The sequence below is a fragment of the Hemicordylus capensis genome, chromosome 5 (genome assembly GCF_027244095.1).
Source record: "Hemicordylus capensis ecotype Gifberg chromosome 5, rHemCap1.1.pri, whole genome shotgun sequence".
Classification (NCBI taxonomy): Eukaryota; Metazoa; Chordata; class Lepidosauria; order Squamata; family Cordylidae; genus Hemicordylus; species Hemicordylus capensis.
Window position 1 is genome coordinate 196689029 of NC_069661.1, and position 24550 is coordinate 196713578.

The following is a 24550-nucleotide window of genomic DNA, read 5'->3' on the forward strand; positions in this document are numbered from 1 at the left end:
TTGAAGCTCCCTCTCTGTTCCCCCATAGCTGTCCTCTTCTTCAAAGCATCCCACTGTTTGGGCAGGAAGACTTGCTGCCAGTCGTGTTTGGCTTGAAAAGCCAGCATGCTAAACTTCTTGTGCTCAGCTGACATATGGCCGGAGGGAGCAAGAGAAAGAGGGGTACTGAGGCAAGAAAACAGCTGGGGGGTAGGGAGGCCAGAAAAAAAAAGTGGGGAAGAAGCAACAGAGAGAGAGGTGTGTTGGTTTTTTTCTTTAAGGAGGAGAGTAAAGTTGAAACAATTAAGCAGGAGGAGAGATGGAATTCAGGGGGAGAAAGACAATGATAAGCTCTGTAAAAGCTAAGGTAAAGGCCTAGAAAAAAAAGAGCCCTGGGAGAATTGAGGTCTCTGGAGGCAGGAAAAGAACTGAAGGAACCACCCACTAGGGCTCTATTTAAGGTTTCTTCAAGTTTTTTGATCCTGCCTCCTGGAGCATGTGGGAGGGGAAAAACCCATGATGGGCGACCTCCTACACCAGCAGAGAAGACATGGTTGCCACTCCCAACTTTGCTGTCACGTTCACAGCAAAATTGGGGATTTTCAGAGATAGGGAGGCAAAATTCAACAGCTGTGTAGTACTTCTCCTGATGACTGCAATTTGTTTTAGTCAGAACCCCCACAGAATTATGCTAATGATGATGCTACAACTCTTGGGTAAATATGGCACTCCAGTCCTGGCTAGGGAATAACTTGTTTAAACCCAGAAGCAAGTGATGTGGTATCATCATGCAGCATTGTCTTCAGTGTAAAACAATAGTGGATGCCAGCTGCTAAGAGGAGCAATGCACATCTAAGGGTTTTTGCCCCATTACCTCAAATTTCACCCTAGCCCCCCAAATTGCTAGAGATTTTGCTTCCTTTTGGCCCCCTAAGGCCAAACCTGAAGGCAAATTTTTCACTTCAGAAGTTTCATCATAGAAACTTTAGTTTAGATACAATGACTTAGCTTTAACAATACTAACACTTTTATTTCTTGTGCTATAAAGATGATATACAATGTAACTACATTAATTTTGGGTATATACTTATTCATATGACCTTACCGATGAAAGCTATCCACCATTTTCAAGTGTACACGGAGATCTTTCTTCGTCAGATGATCTAACATCCTAGCATCTACCAAACACTCCATGAAGTAACTTCGATACTGTGGTAGTCCCAGACTGGGAAGCCATTCATTACCAATCCATTCATGGTTCATGTCTCCATAAGCCAGGGTCTGTAGAAAAAAATAGGAAAACATGTTACTATCATCCATATTATGGAACATAGGTAATTCATTTAATGTTTCAGCATTCCTAAGATTTGGTTTAGGATGCTGGGCAGGGAAGAAGCAAAACTACTCTCCCTTTTTCCAGTCCAGCACAACTGCCAGAGCAGCAACCCAGGTAAGCAGATGGGTATGAGGAAAAGGATTTGTAGGAAGGTGGGTTGGTGAGTGAATGGCTGTGGGTTTGAAGGTGTTGGGAGAGGAGATTGAACCCCACTGCAGGATCAGACTCCATTGCATTCCTGATGGAAATCAAAGAAGTCCAGTGTTATAAAAATTGCCCTCCAAATAAATGCTGGGTTGGAATAAACCCCCTGATGGTCATGAAACTACTTTAAAATTAGTTTAACTACAGTTGCTACTGCAAAACTAGTTTTAACTACTAACTAGATAGTAGACAGTCTCTGCTGTATATCATACCATCTCCATGAGAACTGTATCTGTCCACACCAGCATTCAAACTTGAGTGGTCTATTTCCACCCCCACTCCACCTTTAATTAGAATTCCTATGGCTCACCAATGTGTCTTAAGTGTACAATGCAAAACTACATAATCTGGATATCATAAAGCTAAGCCAAAGTTGTGCTCAGTTACCCTACATATGAATTCATAAGAAAGAAGAGCCTTTCTGGATCAGAGCAATATCCACCTATTTCAACACTTTTTATCCATGTCATAAGCAGGAACTAGGTGATCCACCAAAATCTGGCCAGTGGTCCATCAGTGGACTATCTAGCTTTCTCTAGTCTACATCATGGATGTCTGCTAAAACAAGGTCTTCTATGCTATTCTATGTCAGCCCATCTTGAAGATGTAACATAGTGCATCTCACCAAGTCGCAAATCATAGCAGGCATATAGACCTTCAGATGAGAAGAGCAGCAAAATTCTACTATATATCCCTTTTCTATTGAATATACTCACAGTGGCTTGCCAAAAGCTTGCTGTGTATAACAAGGGAAATGAATTTTGCAGCAGGTCATGTGGGAACCTCCTACAGAAAAAATCCACCCTCTTTGTATGCCAGCTATTCCACTTGTATTGAAACTAGGATTACCTCCTTTGACATACCAAAACCTTGTACCTCAACTACTGCTGAACTGCATAACTTAAATGTGTACAGTGCTACTGCATTGTCCAGCACAGAGAACATATAGAGCTAATGTAATAGTAGCCACATAAGCAGCTGATTGCTACTACCCTGATTAGCTGATATAGGATACAGAGTCTCCCCCATTTATCAGGAAACAATTCCCTCAGAATTGTACAAAACACTCTGGATTTTACTAAACATGTAGAGGAGAAATGAACCCTGTACTGGCAGCTGCCTGAGGTTGGTGACCACTAGGCCAGGGTTGCTTTTGCTATAAATGCTTGCTTTCAGCTTTGGGAGCAGGCGGGGGAAGAAGCTCTCTTCTTTAAATATTCCAGAGGAGCAGAGAAAACAAGGTTTCAGTGCAGGTTAACCACTGAAAGTATACTGAAGTTTCTGCCTGAGGCTAAAATATAATTAGCAACAAAAAACCAACTTGTCATTAAAAAAAGCACACCAGACCATTAAAATAGCCCTTTCCTACTATATTTAAATAAATAAAGATTTAAAGTGAGCACTGCCTTCCCAATGCTGTCGACGTGCTGACAACTCCATGGTACCCTGTGCTGAATTAGCATCAGTCATTCTAGAAAAGTGTAAAGTAGAAAATGTTCCTACCTGAGCCCAGCTGCCTTCCTCATTCTCTTTCTGGAACAGCCATTAGTGAAATGAGTTTAGAAGACAAAATATATAAGCATGAGTCAGGAAGCAAAAAAACTCCAAAAACAATTATTATGCTAAATGTTGATTATCAATTTTAAACAGTACAATGCTTTAAAAAAATTAAATCATTCAACATAGGGATGTGCACCGAACTGCAGAGGCATGGTCCAGCGCCGGTGGGGGGTCTCCCTTTAAGGGTCGGGGGGTTGCACTTACCCCTCCCACCACTTTTCCCCTGTCAGTGCTCTGTTTTTCCAAAATGTTTTGCGGGCGGCAATGTTCCTCCCTGCCGCCCCTGCCCCCATTGTTTGCCATAAATACCGGAAGTACCGATTGCACATGTGCCCGTTGCGCACATTGCATGTGACGTGCGCATGCAACGTGTGAAGTGCGCAGCATGCATGGTGAGTGCATGCACAATTGGTACTTCCGGTATTTCTGGCAAACAACGGTGGCAGGGGCAGCAGGGAGGAACATTGCCGCCCCAAAAACATTTTGGAAAAACGGAGCACCAGCAGGGGAAAAGTGGTGGGAGGGGTAAGTGCAACCCCCCCCTGCTCTTAAAGAACAACATACCCCCAGTGCCGGACCAGGCCATGTTCGAACTGGTTCGGAGGCCTCTATAATGGCCTCTGGACCGGTTCGTGCACATCCGTAATTCAACAGTTAAACTAATTACTGAATAAAGTACACTACTATTATAATCAAAGTCAGGCATCAACAAAGTCACCCTCTTTCCCAGTAGAAGTTGGCCTGTCTAATCAATGAAGAAAGGACACACTTTGTGGCATTTACAGCATTGACAGAAATGTCCCATATGGTTACACAAAATAGCCAATATGGGAACAGTGGTCTAATCCGGACTAGTGTTGCACTAGCGTAATGATGTTGTGCTAGTGCAAGGCGGCAGTGCAATGTCATTCTGCAAGGAAAGAGTGGAAGCTGCTGACATGTTGTGCAACAGGTGACATAACATGTATGACATGTTGTGTAACCTTGTATGTTTCGTGGAAAAGGTCTTCCACTATGAGTTCCACAACATCTCAGAGCACCACAGGTTCTTGCAGCTCTGCTAACAACAGGTTGCTTACCTGTAACTTTGGTTCCTCTAGTGACCATCTGTGCTTTCACACTGATGGGCTTCTGCACATTCATGGTGGTCCTTGGGAACATTCCAAGGCTTTCTTTCTCTTCTCAATTTTGACAGGAACTCCTGCCCCCCTGGGGTGTAGTAGCATTCCTTCCCTCAGTTTGAGTGTCTGCCACTTAAGAATTATGGCAGCAGGAATGGATGGGCATTTAAGATATTGTTTGTTTGTTTTATTTTACAAATTCATACCCCACCCAAACTTATGTCTCTGGGCAGTTTAGTCCCTCTTCTGTTCCCAGAGGGAATGCAGCCACAACACCCCCTTTCTTCTGGCTTTTCTGATGAACTGTCTGCAATGTGAGCAAGCTTCCACAATGTGGGCTTTGCCCAAACAAAGGAGCCGATGTTGTCTGTTCAAGGAAGCAAGCTTCACTCCACAATTTCTATACTAAAAAAACAAGAAGATGAGAAACATGGATGTTTTCTTCTTCCAAACTGAAGAAGAAATGGGGGACATGATGCAAATAAAATTTCAAAATGTAAAAAAAAAAAAAAAGTACACTCAAAAGATAGATGAGAAACAGAAAAATAACTGAAGAGGAGAAGACAGTATTAAGGATTGCCCCACCCTGCCCATACCTGAGGAGAATCTGTTCCAAGCAATCTGATGATGTAAATTCCACAGTGAATGATGGAGAACTGAGGGAAGTAATGCTACTACACTCTTCTATGGTTAAGAAAGGGTGCAATTTCTGCCAAAATGGAGAAGATTCCCCCCCCCCCAATACCTATGGAAAGTTCCCAAGAAGGCATCCATGCATGTGCAATAGCCCATCAGTGTGAAACACAGAGACTGTGAAAAAGAACCTTAAACTCATGAAATTTCTCTAAGTGTGCTAGCACAACACTAGTCAATGTCAGTCAGTAAATGAATCTCATTTTGAAATCATTCTTTCACACAAAATTGCTGTCAGATTTGGTGAGGAGAGGAAGTGCGTGTAGATGCAACAGTGTGACAAGATTTACCGGTAACTATGCTATGGAAAACAGGTAGGCACCAGGACAGATACAAGTTCAAGCTGGAAATTAAAAGGTGCTATCTAACCCAAAGGAGAGACACATTTTGGAATTGCTTTCCAAGAATACTGATTCTTTAGCAATGTATGAGCTGAGTTTTAAGAATTAAGGTTAACAAATTTGAGAGGGATTATAAGGTAAGATTTTCATTTGTTCTTGTTTCCTGAGATCAGAAATAATTTTACTTAAATTTTATTACTTAAATTTTATTTTACTTTAAATTTTATTACTTATATTGTATTACTTAAATTTTGTCAGTTCTCTAATGATGCAGTATTGTTCCCTCTCCTGGAGCCCATGACCTTCAATTCCAGGTCCAAATCATGCAAAGTACTAATAACCACAGTAAAAAGAAGCCTGCCTCTGAGGCTCATAATTTAGCAAGCAGTCAGCCACTTCTGGAATTAGGGATAACCTTCCTCGTTGGAAGGTAAATCTTATAGGTTTAGCTCCATTCCACATGGTATATTGTGCAAAACAGAAACATTATGCTGGCATTGCAGGCAGAAATCAATGCACATTTCCACAACTGCAGAGTCAATTAATGTGTGGCACTGCATTTATTCGTCTCCTTCTAAAGTAATCAAATTTCAGTAATAGTTGTGCCAAGAAAACAAAATCATCTGGGTGATTAAAACAACAGCAACACCATGCGAAATTATAATTCAAACTGAAAATTCATGAAATTCTGCTGAGTAAGATCCATTTCTCCATCTTCTTACATATTATTTATTTTGGCATCCATTAGCTAACTCATTTATCGACAACTTACTTGACTTCAAACTGATACTATTGTCTTATAAAGAATATTGTCTTTAGTACAGAATACTCCATGTACTAAATGAAAGTCAGCTTAATATAAAAAATGTTGTGTGGAGCAGTTATACCAGTGTTGCTCAAATTTAGTGTTATTGTAAATTCTGCATTTTGACGATGACATTGATATGAAATATATTAATGGAAAAGACTAACCGCTTTGGCTGGAGCTGCAAGATTTTCCATTTCTTCATGGGTCACCCAAACATTGCCTGAGGGCTATTGACAATGCCCACAGGGAGGCAGGTGGAATCCGCATTAGGTAAGCAGTGTTAAAGAAGAAAGGCAGCAACACTGTAAGTTAACAGCATACAGCATCACAATGAGCACAACCAGGTCCTTGCCTCAGTTGAGCTGCAACCAGAGACAACTTTAGACAGTTGCTTTTCATCTTCTTCCACTTTGAAAAGATGAAATTTGTGTTATTCTGATAGGGAGGCGATCTCTGAATTCCACTGAATAAGTATGAAGAAATAACAGTTGTAACACTATTTCAAATATTTCTACCACCCCATCTCTTAGAGCTTGTCCAGATGGTTTTAGATTTCAGGAATGGTGTGTGTGCTATTTCATTGCCTCAGAGTCCTGCAGTCAAGATATGTAGGCATTTCAGCCTGTGCTGATCTCCTGCTGATACATGTAATTGACAGAAGCCGCCATAAATATACAGTGAGTGCAGGGTTACTAATATAGGCCTAGAACTGTGCATCAAGCACACACCTGCATGTGTATTTTTTACAGAAAAATTATGGACATACTGGCCCACATTTTCCAACGTGCCTTTCCTGTGTTTCTCTCCGTTCTTAATAACATCTCTACTTGGCAATAAGCACATACATATCTAGGTTTTTTTAAAAGGAGGTGGTGTACCAGCAGAGAAAAAAATGCTGCTTTTGGTTTGCAGCCTGGTTTCATGATGTTTGGGGGGATAAGCACTAATAGATTAAATCTTCTTACCCTACTTTTGCTTCTATTTTAGGCAAAAGTCAACAATACTAAAGTCAGCAAATGTATGCTGTGGCAGTCATTAAGAAAGTTAGCTCTGTAGGAGGGACATATAAAAGGGAAAATGGGGTGATCAAGTGGCTTGCTTAGAAAAGGAATATGAAGAACAGTTTCTTACAGGGCTACTTCATTCTAATATGGGCAAAAAGGAGACATGATCTACTTTTATTATCATAAAATATATAGCTAAAATGCTACCTCCTGCACAACCACTGTATGCTGTCTTAGACGTGTGCTTATATCACAAGATTTTGGTTGTTTCCTGACATTGTGAAGAGAGTGTAAAAAATGTACTGAAGAACATCCAGTCACCCCTTTGTTCTGACATGAAGACAGACCATTAGTTAAGTACCTACCACCCCACATGAAACTCACATGGGAGAAGCATGCGAACAAATGGAGAGACATTTTGAACAAGGGGCTGTTTGAAATGAGGCCTGGACCTCAAAATGGAATCTTTCTGACCAAATGTCTACAGATACAGCTTGTCATTACAAGGGAATTAAACAAATTCATGGGGGATAGTTCTGCCAGTGGCTGTTAGCCACAATGATAAAATGAAGCTTCCATATTCAGAGTCAGTATGTAACTAATACTAGGTCAGGGCAGAGCTATAACAGGGCAGATGGGTTCAAAGAACCTGAGCTGCCCAACTCCTGGGGCTTCCTCATTCGCTCCATGGCCCTAATTTCCCAGCCATGTTGGTTGTCAGCTGCACATGTTTTGTTCGTTCTCAGGGAACAAACAAAACACACACCCAGCATGGCTGGAAAACGAGCTCTGGAGGACTCACAAGGGGGTGTGGCCACAGCCCTGGAAGCTCTTTGGATAGGGATATGCATGAACCTGTTCGGAGGCCCTTTTACGGGCCTCCGAACAGGTTCAAACACTGGGAGGTTTGCAGGTTCAAAGGTGGGGGGGGGATGTTGGACTTTAAGGGCGGGGGAGGGTGCACTTACCCCTCCCTCCGCTTTCCCCCTGCTGGCACTCAGTTTTTGTAAAGTCCTTCGGAGTGGCAGCATACCTCTCTGCCACCCCGCACGTCTCTGCCACTCTGTCCCCTCTTCGGCCGGAAGTGGCCAGAAGTACCTGGCAGTGTGCCACGTGCGCATACGCGCACATGTCGTGCAGGCTCATGCCACATGTGCTATGTACTTCCGGCTGAAGGGGGGACAGGATGGCAGGGAGGTATGCTGCCGCCCTGAAGGACTTTACAAAAACTGAGCACCAGCGGGGGGAAAGCAGAGGGAGGGATAAGTGCACCCTCTCCCGCCCTTAAATCCAACACCCCTGCCTTCGAACCACCCCCACCCGGTTCCGTGCACATCCCTATCTCTGGAGCCCATTCCCAGCTGGTGGTTCATTGCCCTCAAGGAAGAGAAAGGAAAAAACAGGCACCCAGCAACCAAGTGCCAGCTGGCAATGAGCTCTGGAGAGCTCACGCAGGCCCTCCAGAGCTCTGGTCACACCCTCTTGAGTGTGGCATCACATGCAGGGGTTGTGCATGTGCACACACACACACACATAAAACTCAGCAGAGTCACCAGGGAGGGAGGCAAACACAGCCCCCTGCTCCCTAGCTACACTACTGTGATAGCTGCTGCAGAACAATTAAAATGGAGGGCTGCTGTGCAATGCTTGTAGGTTCATGCAAGGCTTGTAGGTTTTCTGCAGGCATCTGATTGGCCACTATCCAGGATGTATTTAGTCCAGGAAGCTGGACTGAAATAGAACTTAAGTATAATACAGCAGGACAACAAATTCACAATTGTGAGCTAGGCAAATGTGACTCACCGTTCTAGATGTTGGAGGGGCTGATGGACTTGTGAGAGATACCATTTCTTGGATTGCCAGACGGAGCTTTAGACGATGGAGGGGGTTGCTGATTCCAATTTCTCTCTGAATTTCCGTATCAGACAAGGCAGACATAATAGCACCACTTTTCACATTTGCACGGCAAGCTGCGACATACCAAGCAGGCATTCCCAGCCACAACTGTTGAGGGGGGAAAAAATACTCACTTAAAATTAATACTGTCCATTTGTTGAAGTTTAGCTTATCTTTGGATTCAACTGAAACAAGATGTGCATTTGCTAGCATTTTTTTTCTTGTGAAGTGCACCTCCTTGATTGGGGTTGTGTATGGTTTTTGTTGAAAAGACTGCATAGAGAAGGGATTCCCTGTGCAAAACAGATGTAGATAAATGATGCAGTCACCCTCTGCACTCCACTGTGAAAAGCAGTGGTCTGGTGCAAAACACGAAAGCTTCTGGAGGTCTTTCCAGAAACATGTAGGGCCCCCTTGAAATCCGCCTTTCATGCTGAGAATGTCCACTAGAGAACTTTTGGCTTCACCCTATGCTATATATGGTTTAGATGAATGGTTCTGGAAATCAATGAGTGTTGCCATAGCCTGGGGTTCAGCCCTCAGACTAAATATGCCCCATTCAGTCACTAATCCAGAAGTAAAAGAGAGGTGTGGAGAAAGTTGTGGCCATGGCAATGGAACTTGTCAGCAGGCCACCTTACTGGTGAGGTGGGAAATTGGGTGTTGGTCTATCACTCATTACTTCCTTCTCAAAGTTACTAGTACAAATGCCACTTTATACCAAGAAATTTGTACAGCATTAAGTGGCAAATTGATGGCCAAGACATAGAATAAGTCAAGCTCTATAAATATTTGGGTGTGGTTTTCCAATTTAACAGAATCTTCTGGCCATTTTATTTACTTGTAGGGATGTGCATGGGTCCGGACCGGTACCGAGGGGGGGTCTACCTTTAAGGGCGGGGGGTAGAACTTACCCCTTCCGCCGCTCTTCCCCCTACGGCACTGCAGTTTAAAGTGAAGTTTTGGGGGCGGCAGCATTCCTCGCTGCCACCCTTGCCCCCATCGTTGCCCGGAAGTCTCCGTAAGAGCAGCACGCATGTGCACGTGGCAGCACGCACGCGCGCCTGTTGCCGCCGTGTGCATGCACACCGCATACGTCACACGCACGCTGCGTGTGACGTATGCGGCGCATGCGCGCTGCCACGTGCGCACGCGTGCTGCTCTTACGGAGACTTCCGGGCAACGACGGGGGCAGGGGCGGCAGTGAGGAACGCTGCTGCCCCCAAAACTTCGCTTTAAGCTACAGCGCTGGAGGGGGAAGAGCGGCGGGAGGGGTAAGTTCTACCCGCCCACCCTTAAACGTAGACCCCCCCTCGGTGCCGGACCGCCGGACCAGTCCGGCTCCGAACTGGTTCGTGCATATCCTTATTTATTTGCTGAAGTTTAGCCTATCTTTGGATTCAACTGAAACAGGATGTGCATTTGCTAGCATTTTTCATCTTGTGAAGTGTACCTCCAACTGAATTTTCTGGGCATCTTTGCTTTCTAGACACTTTCTAAGTGTAGGGGTCTCCCCCCACCATGTGGAAGCACCCAGACAGATGCCCGTTCACCTGCTGTCTGAAGTCTTGCAATCCCTGAATAGTTGGACTATATGATTTTCTGTTTGTAGAATGACCCTTATAGAATCACCCGTTCCAGTGCTGCCTCCAGCCAGACATCTGTACTTGGGCTGGTTGCCCTTCCTGGCCCATTTATTTATGGACAGTAATGAAGATGGCTAGTGAGAAAGCATCTCACTTGGGCAGATTACAACTCTAGAGCTAAAGTGAAATAGTATTTTAAATGGTCTATGGCAAAGCAGTGCTTTAGCTATAATATTTCCTCAAATTAATATACCCTTGATTTGCCTCTTTCTGCCAAGCCTGGAGTCCTTTTACCTGCTTAATAATTTAGACTTTTCATGGTAACATACTTTCAGAAACTTAATGGAATTAGCTGCTGCATTTAAATCCTATGATTATCTCCACTTTTTAAAAAAAATAAAGCTGTAAAATTTCACACAATTAAATGACACCTTTGTTTCTTGTGTATCATGATTCAAGTTTTTCTTCTCATTAAAGGTTTTTAAAAAGCCTAACGACCCAAGTCTCCCTCTTTCTTAACCTGCACACCAAGTAGAAGAATATCCATTTGAATGCTAAAGCTTTTTGGAGATTTCAACTCCATCAAACATTTTGTGATGCTTCTACCTTTGAAGGATGAGTGCATGAATCTCACTTTAGCCTCAATAAGCCTGAAGATTTTGGGCTGAATATTCTGAAGCTCAGCATCTTGTTTTTTGGTATGAGGAAAAAGACACTCTTAAATGTAAGGCAGCTAAAAGTCAGCTTTCCTTCAAAGTGCTTCAATATAAAGTCACTGGCCAATAGCCTGACTAACAAAGCACTTGCTGAGGGACATTGTTCTAATTCAAAGCTGATGTGCAAGCTACTTCCATGAAGTCTAGAGCTTGTATTTATACCCTAACCATTGCATGCAAGAAAGTGCAGGGGTTTTTTTTGTTTTGAAAAGAGGACACTACTGGAACATATTATATCTTTACTGCGAGTCCTGGGTTCAAATATTATAGGCAGGATTTGGAAGCATGAGGTATTCAATTAAAAAATCCACATTTAACTGAACAGAACTGAAGATAATGTGAAGAAAAGGATGCAGTATAGTGCTTTACCAGCTACATTCAGGTGTAACTAGACTAGTTTGCTAGTTAACCTTGTGATCATCTTACCCATCCTCAACAGACCTATGACTGATTCTGCATACATTTTCCTACTCTCACAAGCGTTCAACTAAATTATTTAAGTTTCAGGTTATAAAATTTTATTCAATAGACTCCCTCCCTTTGCATTGTTAGAGGGCAATTGAAAACATGTGATCCCAGAAGGAATTTAAAAAAAAATTCTGCTGTTTTTACAGCTTTTAATGTTGATGTGCATTTTACAGGTTTGTTGATACTGTTCATAATTTTTGTACTGTTCATAATTTTTAATGCAAACTACTTTGGAAAATTAGTTCAAAAAGGATAATATAAATAACAGCTACAAAAACAACAACAAATGAATTTGTTCACATCAGAAAATAACCAAATATGATGACTTGAAAGGCTGACCTATGACATGAACTGTTGCCATTTTATTCTGCCAAAGATGAGGGAGTTAATTTCACATATGATGCTCATGGACTGCAGAGTTCTGAAGGTCTGCAGTGACCCATCAAGCAAGCAGCATGCTGGACCCAAGAGTGGCTAGCCCCTTTGTGACATCAGAGCCTTTGAGTGGCAACTGGGAAGACCATTCTTCTGTCAGTACAAGTACATTGTGACATCAGAACATATCAGACAGTGGTATCCGGGGAGGCAGAGCAAGCAGAGAAAACAGGGCTAGATATAACAGAAGTGAGAAAGGAGGAGAGGAGTGCAGGAGGTAGACTCAACTATTCTCATGGTTCATCATACTGGTAGGGTTTTGTATTGTTTCTAACAATACAGTATGTAAATTGAGAAGCACAGCTGGCAACTATTTCCTTTTGATGGCAAGGTACCTTTATGCAATTTACTAGGAATTACCTCTTTGTGTTGCCATGGGAGCAACACAGGTGTACACACAGTGTGAAAGAGAGTATTATGGATACAAAAAACAGAAGCAGAAGGCTCACATGCAAATGCACCCTTAATTTGGTCCAAATACCATTACTGGGATGAATGGATCAAGCTAGGGAGCTGTAGGTAGAAATTAAGGTACTCTTGTAGGAATGGGTTGGAAAGGCCACATCTTCAGATTATTTTAGAACAAATGTTTGGCTTTAGAAGTATTATATTACCTTTCCTCACTTTAAGAGGGGACATAGCAAGATAACATCTTGTGCTGAAATGTTGTATAGTGTATTTAGAGAGCGTCTCAGTAAGAGTTATCAATCATCAGTGCTTTATTTCTCTATTATGAACATTAAACATAACACTGATATTAAAATTACTTTTAATGTAAGGTAAAATTAGGCATACTTATATATTCAGAAGACTTCTTAGACCTTACCTCTAGCCATGCAACCACTGTAGGCCCGTCCCACTGTGCAAAAGGTAACCCCTTCCTCCGTGCTTCCTCCAGAAGTTCATGCCTAAAATGTATCACAAACTATTAAGCATACAGCGGTACCAAGAAACATCACAGATACAATTACGTCATAGCAAACCTAATTACATCAATGATATAGTACTAGGATTCCCAACTTTATTGGGTCCCCAAGGAGTTGTTGGATTAGGTTTTGTTGGCTGTTGTTGTTGTCTCCCCAGATTTTGTTGGCTGTTGTTGTTGAGTCCCCAGGTTTTGTTGTATTGTGCTTTAAAACCTACTGGTGCTGTTACGGAAGGCAGGTAGGCTCTGTGCCTACTAAGGAGTGCATCATCACATTTCTACTAGTATTCCCATCACTGCCAGTGGGAGTAATGGCAGAAGTACAATGATGTATTCCTTAGTAGGCACAGAGCCTTCCTGCCTTCAGGAGCAGTGCTGGTGGGGTTTAAAGTGCTGTGGAAGCAATGAACTTGCCTTTCCTTTGGATTGGTGGCTTGCTGCATAAAATGTTAGCCATGGTTTTGTTTTTTTCCTTGTGGAGAATGTTTTTCTCCATTGGACAAACATGTTCTTGTTCTCTACAGATTCATTTAATTCCTGTCATCCATTTACAGTGTCTAACATGTACTTTTCTAATTCTAATATTTTCCTAAATAATAGAAACAATTATTCAGTCTTGTTATAAATGACTGCATACAGATGCTTATTTGGAATATTATTTCCCTTGCAGATCACTTCATAATGGAATAACTCACTCTGTAATAAGATATGGTAATTTCTGTTTAAGCTGAAAGAGGATAATATTACTGTTAACGCTAAACATTTAGGGTAGATTCAGACAATTATTTCTCCCCAAATTAGCACTGATGTCTATAGTAACAAAGTAGGGAATAACCAAGCTGATTCTCTGAAGGCATGCAATGAGACTCTCATCCATCATTTGTTGGATGAACTAGATTTTCACAGCCTGTCGAACAAGAGGTGGCTGTGAAGCCCACTACATGTTAGGTCCTTTCCAAAACCCTAGTTTGACGTCACCAGGGGGCTGCAGAAGTCAATGCTCAGGGAGAGAAATTCCCCACATTCTAGAAAGATGTATTTTCATATACCATAATTTGACATGGGCAGGCAAATTGGTCTGATTTCAATTACCCACACATAGATAGACTGGGTATATTCAGATTCAAGTAATGACAAAGAGGCCAAATTTCTAGATACACGGAATGATTGTGCCCTATAACAGTTGGTCATGGAACCAACCAGAGAGAAGGCAACCTTGGACTTAATCCTGAGTGGTGCCCAGGATCTGGTGTGAGATGTCAGTGCTGTATTGCCTTTAGGGAACAGTGACCATAGTGTGATCAAATTCAGCATATATGCAAGGAGAGAGTCTCCAGGGAAGTCCAACACTGTCTAAAATGGGGAGTTTGGTGAAAACAAAACTGAAAGGGAAAATCAAGAGAATCACTTCATTCCAAAATGCATGGAGTTTATTGAAAACCACAACGATAGAAGCCCAGTTAGAATGTATACCAAAAAAGAAGAAAGGTACCATCAGGTCTGGGAGGGTGCCAGCATGGCTAATAAGTACAGTCAAGGGGAAGAAGAATTTCTAAAGAAATTGGAAGGTCTGCCCAAATGAAGAGAACAGAAAGGAACATAAATTCTGGCAAAAGAAATGCAAGGAGACAATAAGGGAAGGGCAAAGAGAGCTTGAAGAACATTTAGCTAAAAGCATCAAGGTGAATAATAAACACTTCTTTAAATACAACAGAAGCAGAAAACCTGCCAGTGAGGCAGTTGGTCTGTTAGATGATGAGGGAGTGAAATAGATTATTGAGGAGAATATGGGGATTACAGAGAACCTCAATGAGTTCTTTGCATCTGTCTTCATGGCAATAGGAATGTGCATGGAACCAGTCAGGCTGGTTTGGTTTGAATTTGAACAGAATTTGAACCAACCCGGCCCGGTTCAAGTCAAATCGGCAAACCTGTTAAAACCAGTTTGGGGTTCTGCTCATAAATGGGAATCTGCTACAAATTCCCCTTTACGAGCAATGGGGCATGGAGCTTTCCTAAGATTAAAGAAGTCAGGGGACCTTACCCTGAGCAAATGGCAACAGAGGCAGCATAGATGGTGGCAGGGATGTCGGTGGCTCTCCTCAATCCCTTCCAACCTCTCCCAGGACAGCCCGGGCTGTCCGTGGCCCAGTTTGGGCCTTCTGTGGCCTGGTTCGTGCCTCTACGCATGTGTGAACCAGGTGGCAGAAAGCCCAAACTGGGTCTCCACACGTGTGAAGGTGTGAACCGGGCCACAGCTGTCCTGGGCTGTTCTGGGGGAAGGCAGTGGGGGTTGAGGGAAGCTGCTGCCACTTCTGCCACCATCTATGCTACTGCCTGGATGGCTTTAAGAGGGGTTTGGATGACTTCATGGAGGAGAGGGCTATCAATGGCTACTAGTTGGAGGGCTGTGGGCCACCTCCAGCCTCAAAGGCAGGATGCCTCTGAGCACCAGTTGCAGGGGAGAAATGGCAGGTGAGAGGGCACGCCCTCAACTCCTGTCTGTGGCTTCCAGCGGCATCTGGTGGGCCACTGTGCAAAACAGGATGCTGGACTAGATGGGCCTTGGGCCTGATCCAGCAGGGCTGTTCTTATGTTCTTATGCCTCCGCATGCTTGGGGTAAGGTCCCCTGACTTCCCTATCTCTTTCTTTTAACCTTAGGGAATCCTCTTGCTCCTTTGTTTGTAAAGGGGTATCCTTACCGAGCAGAACTCAGAAACTGTTCAAACCGAACTGTTCAAACTTGGATTGGCACTCCCTTTTGGGGGGCCGGGCTGGTTCAAACTCAAACCTCCCCAGTTCAAGTTGAACTGGGTTGGAATCAGAGCCAGTTGGCACATCCCTACATGGCAAAGGATACTGAGTGTATAACTGTGCCTGAGCCAAGCTTCTCAGGGACAGAGGCTAAGGAACTGAGTCAGATAGAGGTGGTGAGAGATGACATTCTAAACTGTCTGCAAAAACTAAAAATTAAAAAATTGCCAGGGCCAGATGGCTTCCACCCAAGAGTCCTTAACACACATGTGAAATGGCCAACCTCCTTGCAGAAATGTATAACTTATCTCTACAATCAGGCTCTGTATTGGAGGAATGGAAAGTAGCCAATGTAACACCAATTTTCAAAAATGGATCCAGGGGGATTCAGAAAATTACAGGCCGGTTAGTTTAACATCTTTGCTGGAAAAATTGATGGAAAGCATTCTCAAAGATAAAACTGTTGAAGAATAGGCCCTGCAGAAGGAGAACCAGCATGGCTTCTGCAAAGGTAAGTCTTGCCTCAACAACCTTTTGGAGTTCTCTGAGAGTGTCAACAGGTGTGTAGATAAAGGTGATCCAGTTGACACTGTCAACTTGACAGTACTTGGACTTTCAAAAACCTTTTGACAAAGTTCCTCATCAAAGACTCGAGAAAACTTAGAAATCATAGGATAAAGGGACAAGTTCATGTGTGGATTGGTAGCTGGTTGAAGGAGAGGGTAGGTATAAAAGGACAGTTCTCTAAATGGAGGGAAGTAAGAAATGGGGTCCCCCAGGGATCTGTACTAGGACCAGTGCTTGTTCATTTATTCATAAATGATCTAGAAGTAGGGATAAGCAGTGAGGTGGCCAAATTTACAGATGACATCAAACTATTTAGGGTAGTGAAATCCAACACTGATTGTGAGGAGCTCCAAAAGGATCTTGCCTAACGGGGTGTGTGTGTGGGCAACAAAATGGCAGATGCAGTTCAATGTAAGCAAGTGTAAATTTGATGCATATTAGAGCAAAAAACCCCAACGTCACATATATGCTGATGGGATTTGAACTGTCGGTGACAGACAAGGAGGGAGATCTTGGGGTTGTGGACAGCTTGTTGAAAGTGTCAATTTAGTGCACAGCAGCAGTGAAAAAGGCTAATTCTATGCTTGGAATCATTAGGAAGGGGACTGAAAATAAAATTGCTAATATAATGCCCTTATACAAATCTATGCTGCAGCCATATTTGAAGTACTGTGTGCAGTTCTGGCCATCACACATCAAAAAGAACACTATATAACTGGAGAAGGTGCAGAAGAGGGCAACCAAGATGATTGGGGGCCTAGAGCACCTTCCTCAGGTAAGCCTATAACACCTGGGGCTTTTTAGTTTAGAAAAAAGATGACTAAAGGGCAACAAGATTGAGGTCTATAGAAGTATGCATGGAGTGGAGATCTCTATTTTTTTCTCTTGCACAAAACTAGAACCAGGGGTCATCCCATGAAACTGTTTGCCAAGAAGTTTAGGACTGACAAAATGAAGTACTTATCACACAGTGCATAATTAACCTGTAGAATTCTCTGACACAGGATGTGGTGACAGCCACCAGTCTGGATGGCTTTAAGAAGGGCTTAGACAAATTAATGGAAGACAAGTCTATCAATCGCTACTAGTCTGAAGGCTATAGGCCACTTCCAGCCTCAGAGCAAGATGCCTCTAAATATCAGTTGCAGAGGAGCAACAGCAGGAGAGAGGGCAGGCACTCAGCTCTTGCCTGTGGCCTTCTGAGAGGCATCTGGTGGGCCACTGTGTGAAATAGGATACTGGACAGGTCTTGGGCATGATCCAGCAGGGCTGTTCTTATGCTCTCATGTTCAAGCAAGGCTGTAAATCCTCCTGCTCCTGCAGTGGCCATTACAGAAGTGGAAAGAGAATAAGCCACAGCTGGAATGCTCCACGATAACCTTCTGAAGCTTAGCACCTGAACACTACCTTATCAAGCTGCTTTGGAGTTTCCTCCAATAAAATTGGTTGCATGTTTCCAAGTGCTTCCATTTGAAACTCAGCATAAGTGATTTAAACATGCATATTATTTTTCCATATCATTTGATAACAGATAGATGATCTTTTCCATTAATACAAAAAGAAGCCAGATTTCAAAATCTGGCTGCCATCACATATGTAAAGAAGTCACAGAAATGTATATATAATCACTGTATAACATGATTAGGCCTGTGTGAAACCAATTTTGAGTTTTGCCATTGAAACAAGTAAAGATATCAAGATTTTATCTATCAAACTGCTACGCTCAAGGTTCCCCTTCTTTCAATAACTACAATTTCCAACCATTTTCTAACCAAATTAACGAAATTGAATGTATCAATATACTCATTTATAATTTGTTCACTAAATTACACAGGAATATCTGGAATGGTGCTGAAGCCCCCCCCCCCCACCTTTCCTGCTCCATTCTTTTATGGAGAGACAATCGGGGTGATTGGGCCTCATAGTATGTGGAAAACTAAACAGCTAATCCATTGTTATTGCTTTGCATGTTTTGATTTTCCTGAATAATGCCTATTGAAGGCAGAATAATTCAAACTCATCATCTTCTCTCTTTTTGGTTATGCAAACAAATAGAGGCCAAATGGACCTCCTTAAGACAGACCTTATGACAGATTTCCCTCTATCATTTATTTGATTTTGATTTTCATGAACATATCATGAACATACTGTACATAAAACAAATATTGGGGTGGTGGTGGTATTTAATTTATTTTTAGTATTATTTTGATAGCATTAATAATTACAATAAAATTGGAGTGGAAGAAATAAAATGGATGCAAAGAGAAGTCAGAGTCTAATTGTACCTGGAATAGTTGTACCTCTGAAGCTTGACCAGATCTGAGCTGGCATGTGCATGGATGGAAGCCAATCTGGGAACTCCATGTATGCCATTACACAAGGCCTGGCTATGTAAGAGGTAAGCCAGGGTAAAGCAATTACCCTGTGTGAGGCAACATTTAAATGCATATCCATATATGACCATGTGTCAGCCCATACACATGTACCATGAGGATGCCAACAACATACCATAGTCAATGATTGGTAGTGTGCTAATGCTTCACGGGTATGTGTCCAATGTGGGCTACCACATGTGGTATATATATTGGCATTTGACATGGCTTGCATGGAATGCTTATACCAGTAAGTATGCTTATAAGAACTATGCATGTTCTGAGTAGCACATCCACTGGAACTCAGTGGTTAGAAGGAAGGGTAGGACAGAAATGTAACAAACCAAAAAGTAAGTATATCCTGGGAGCATGTGTTGAACCTTCTTGAAAAATACCTTTCAGTTCTACTAATCACTGCTATTTGTGGGAGAGGGATAAAGGGCAGGTTAAGATGAGCAGCTGAGATGATGAATAACAATAAAACTGCTATAGGGTGGTTTTTGTGGGGAGCATAGTGGCTGGTGTTTTGAATGCTGCAACTTAGCAAAAATTCATGCTGAGATGGTGCCTTCCAACTTCATAACTCAACCTGGGCTTAGATATTTTTCAAGAAGATAATGAGTTGGATTTCGCCATGTTCCTGCAATACTGCAATGTTCAATGCAGCTGTGGTAATCAGTGGCCAGCATGATACAGGAGCCTAATGGCAACAGAGCACTGGGGTGCTACTGCTGTGGACCCAGAAGCAGCAGTGAGCCTGATGTTTACTGGTGGCTGCATAAGCCACGTTCCTGCAGTTTCTCCCATTTGCCACAATGGAAGAAACTGAGGGAATATTGCTTGCATGTTGCTGGTTGGCAACAGCAGCACTGCTGCTGCTTCTATGTCCGCAGCAGTGGTACCTTCTGATGCTCTTAGGCTTGCATATGATGCCAGCTAGTATGTCTAAATATTTGCCATGTATGGTCTCGGTCATTACCTGAAGCTGTTTATTTGACATGTAGGTACAACCCTTTGCATTTCAGTCATTTTAATACGGCTGTTATCTGTTTGTGAACCAAATATGAGATTAATTAGAATGGTTACTGAGGAGAGTAATCACTCTCCTACTACACAATCAATAGTATTTCATAATTAATCTGGACCTTTCAGTGGTAGGTCCAGCAGTAAATGGAACTCATAATACGGTTCTCTGCATTAGAGTGGGTCAAGTTCAATCTAAAATGTAGGGAAATAAAATAAATTGCTTTATTATTAATGTAGATTTTCAAACACTTTGTTTAGGAAGGTGCTGCATGTCATGGACAGTTAATTCTCTATTAAGGTATCAGATGTCAGTGAAAGTTTTAAAATAATAATGACTTTAGAACTTTCACTAATGTGTTTCAGTGCAAAGTACAAGACTCATATGGAGTCTGTAATAACTAATACCTGGTTGTTGTTTTTTTTAATAAATTGAATGCCTTAAATTAGTACAAAAAATTAGTGCAGTGGACTTAAATTACAGGATGTTTTAAATTTTAACTCCGTAGCCAAATTTTGTTATATTGCTTTTAAGATGTATAATGAGAACCTATAGAGCTTTCTATAAATTGTTCTGCTGTTTGCATGCATGGATTGTTTGGTCTAGGGCCGTAAATAAAACTTGACTTGACTGAATTACAGGATAGTGGGTTTATTCAGAAAATGCTCTAATAACAAATGTTGTTGACCAAGTGCACAATCCAGTGGATTCTTCTATATAAGCTACTAAGCTCTTGCATATTTCTGCAGGGATCATTTCAGTTCCACAGAAATCATGCACAGCTTCCCACTGGATTGCGCTCCAATTAAAACAACTTGCCTAAAAAAAATGTATAGTTTTATTTGGCTGTTAGTGTTTACTAAATCCTGCTCTTGTAAAGAAAGCTGTTTTAGATTAATACTAAAATCCAGTTCTTTGAAACAGTCAAAGTGTAAATAACACATATTTCTGATTTAACCATTAAATGTCAAGTTTAAAATACAATTTAAAGTAATCTTGGAACTTTTCTAAATCAGACAATTGACTGAGCAGCATTAAGAAATTTAGTGGAGCAGTCCTTCATCAGCAGAAGATCCCTCAGTGAATGGAAGACGTTCTGCTCTCACAATACCTTGTGTGAGTGCAGTTCTCCTGTTCAGGGAGTGCAACTTGACTAAAGCTCTGGATGCAACCAGTGCCTCAATATATTTGTCTTTTTAAATGTTAGGTAGATAATTAATTACAAGCAAAACTAATTTATCGCTTGTAACATACTTCCCCCCCCCGCCCCCGGCAAAAAATAAATAAATTAGAATGTATTCCAAATACCTTGAAGACAGTCCTTGTTTAAAAATCAAGAACTGGTTTTTAAAACAAGGAATTAAACAAGAATACACTTGAGGTAGATTCCGTTTTTTAAAGAACAAACCCGGAAGAAGCTAATGTGTTTAAATTAGAAGAAGCTATGTTTAAATTACAAGTTTTATTACAGTATTTTCTTAATAAAAGCATAGCTTGCTTAAATAATTCAGAAACAGCTGAGGATAAGTGCATGTCTGTAAGGAGATGAGGGTTACTGCTTATCCTGAAAGCATATATTAGGTACATGAAAACAGGGTGGAATACAAAGCATCAGCCACTAGAAATAAAGGCTATAACTGGATTAAAATGAGAAAGAATGTGATATATAACCACCAAATGAAACAACCAACTTGAGTAATATGCAATTTCACAACCTTGGATTAAATTTGTTAGATACAGTTACTGGCCCCTGAGGAAACCATATTAAGTTCATATTTGTAGCAATGCATTTTAAAATAAAATCTTAAACTAATAACTTCATTTCCCTGCCTCCAAAAATAGGACTTTTATAGGTTAACTATATCAATTGCTGAAATACCAAAGTTCATATTTATACATTTATACATATTTTGTATGGAAGAAGAGTTTACATGAAGTCTAATAGAGGAGTTTGTTTTCCATCTAAATTTTCTGAACGTACAGGAGGAAGCATTCTGAATCATTTCAGCCAAACTCAGAAGAGCATTAAAATATATTCCCAAACTTGCAAATAAACTGAATTGGTTAGAAATGAAACTAAGAGTGGAAAAATCAATACAAAAAACTGTTCTATATACTCATATAGAACAAGTAAATAAACAAATTAATAAGTGAAATGCTAGACCCGAGTCTCAGAGAGACCATTTGCCATTTATTTCAGAGCATCTAGGATTTCACCCATTTCATTTTTAAAAATATGTTAGAAGAAGAAGAAACAGGAATAGACCTTGAAAAGGTCTCAAGAGTTTAGAATATTTTAAAATTACCCAGTTCAGAATATTTTAAAATTCAATTTGGGTTTGTCTACTTAATTCTGCAACGTAAAGTGGTTATATAAGAAGAAGAAATAATAATAATAATAAAAGAAGGAAATAAAAGAAGAAATTCAATCATGGTGCTGAAAATGAACATGATCAGCAACCATAGTGGTGTAACTTACCCAGATGTGCTTTTCATGAGATGAAGATAGATGGATGGAAAAGAAAAGCACATAAATATTAATGAATATATGTCAATTCATAAAAGAAATCATATGATAGATTAAAAAATTAAAGAAGCAGCATAGTAAGCATGGCCATTTCTTTCTTTTCTTTCTTTACTAAAGCTGGACTCCTCCTCCGGTTTGAGAAACCAAACACATACTCCTGAGCAGAGTTTGTTCATTTAGAAAACAATAAATTATCAAGTTAAAAAGATGATTACTTTTTATCAAAAGATGATGCCCCCATAACCAAAGTATTAAGCTTAATCTTGAATTTAAGGCACTTGAATGTAGAACATACAAAACAGGTTACAGTTACAACAGAACTAGCCTCAGCCAACACATTAGACAACATATAACACATTCTGAAGTGGGATTTGCCTTTCTTCCCACAGTTAACCTACAATATGAGCTTCCTGAATCATTACATTAAATGTCACAATTTTCCGATAAGTTTTACTCAGTTCACAACTCCATACAGGGTGTTCTAATTATTGCCAGGGATGCAATAACATATTTTGAAAGTGTGTATCCTGCTTTCCCATAAAGAGTGAAAAACGTGGTGAAAATGTACAATAAAACCCAGGAAGGCAATAATTTGAAAAGCTTAAGCAGTTTTCTGTTGTGAATTTATGAACCATCATTCAGCCTCAGACATGTGCAAGTTGTCTCTAAGGGCTCACCCAACAAGATCTCCCTTCAGTGCATCTCTCACTGTCTTGATGGATTCATGTGGAGAACATAATATGCTGACTCAGGCTTTCAACTGCAGCTGTACTGAAAAAGGTTCGTTATGTTCTCCACAATGCATCCCTTGAGAGAATTAGAGATGAAAACATGGTGTGGAGGATAAATCTGCCACTGGAAGGAACCCCCATATTCAAAGGCACAATACTTCTGGCTAGCAGATGCTGCAGCACACATCTCCATTATATTCTGGCTGATTTTCCCTGGCTGGTGGTCACTGTGGTGGAGACAGATTGTTAGACCAGATGGACTTCTGGCCTTGTGCTGGAGGTTATTCTTATATATTCACATTAGCAGTTCTCCTGTGGATTGAGGTTTATTAATTATTATTATTAATTATTATTATTATTATTGTTGTTGTTAATAATAATAATTCGATTTCTATACTGCCCTTCCAAAAATGGCTCAGGACGGTTTACACAGAGATATAATAAATAAATAAGATGGATCTCTGTCCCCAAAGGGCTCACAATCTAAAAAGAAACATAAGATAGACACCAGCAACAGTCACGGGAGGTACTGTGCTGGGGAGGGATGGGGCCAGTTACTCTACCCCTGCTAAATAAAGAGAATCGCCACATTCAAAGGTGCCTCTTTGCCACGTTAGCAGGGGTATCCAAGTTAGCAGGGGTGTATATCAAAGACTCTGCCTAAACATGACTAAAGCCTCTGCTGTGTTTCTTCCTGCAAGAACATATGAAGTTGCCTTCTGCTGATTAGATCATTGGTCCATCTAGCTCAGTACTGTCTAAATTGCAAGTGGCTCTCCATGTTTCAGAAAGGAATGTTGGCCTGTCTTACTTGGAGATGACAGAGATGGGACCTGGGACCTTCTTCATGCAAAGCACCACTGAACTGTGACTCAAAGTTTGCAAAGGACACTATTAGCTGAGAGATTAAAATGTGAAAACCTCAACCTGCATTTACAGTAACTGGGTTCCCCCCACCGCATTTTTACTCATGTTAAAAAGGCTTGATATTGATAAACTGGCTTCACCAAAATAATTCAGGAGATAGGGGCATTAAGGCAGCTGCAAAGAATGAGTACTTTATAAGTGTGTCGAGCTAGAGAGCTATTAATATATACTGATATCTTATGAGTGGTGACACAAAAAAGAAACAAAGACAAATTTCATGTTAAAACAATCTTTAGTAAATAATGAACAATTAAAAAAACTAAAAGCTGTGTGATAATAAGTATTTTTAGAGGCTAAACAAAAGCACGTACCCTTAGTGGCTATGCTAATACATTCTTTCAGCAATAGGAGAAAAATAGGTGGATGGTAATTACACATATTTAATTTCAATTAATGCAATTTTGATTTGTTTTTTAAAAGCTGCATTTAATTACTAGGCTCATTTCAAATAACATTTTGTATTCAGCACTAAAGTAATTATTCTTGGTTAGAGATGAACAAGCCAAACCAGTCTAATTAAATACACAGCTTAAAAACAACACCACCAATATAGCAAGGGATGATCTGAGTGAGGA

The 24550-nt window shown here is 41.1% G+C and overlaps 1 protein-coding gene across 22 annotated transcripts in view; it reads right to left on the minus strand.

Annotated features, from left to right (window-relative positions):
- Positions 1 to 24550, minus strand: part of PPFIA2 (PTPRF interacting protein alpha 2) — a 461781-nt gene that overhangs the window by 30169 nt on the left and 407062 nt on the right. For 21 of the 22 annotated variants that reach the window (XR_008307767.1, XM_053251926.1, XM_053251924.1 and 18 more), the window contains 5 exons: positions 12974 to 13055; positions 8850 to 9050; positions 6207 to 6269; positions 3023 to 3052; positions 1085 to 1260 (listed from right to left, as the gene is read on the minus strand). Coding sequence is in view for 21 of the 22 variants with exons in the window: in XM_053251926.1 (XP_053107901.1) it covers positions 1085 to 1260; positions 3023 to 3052; positions 6207 to 6269; positions 8850 to 9050; positions 12974 to 13055 (552 nt within the window). In the remaining variant the exon portion in view is untranslated. Of the gene's footprint in view, positions 1 to 1084; positions 1261 to 3022; positions 3053 to 6206; positions 6270 to 6323; positions 6451 to 8849; positions 9051 to 12973; positions 13056 to 24550 lie in introns of those variants that run through there. The other variant, XM_053251941.1, reaches the window with a different exon arrangement.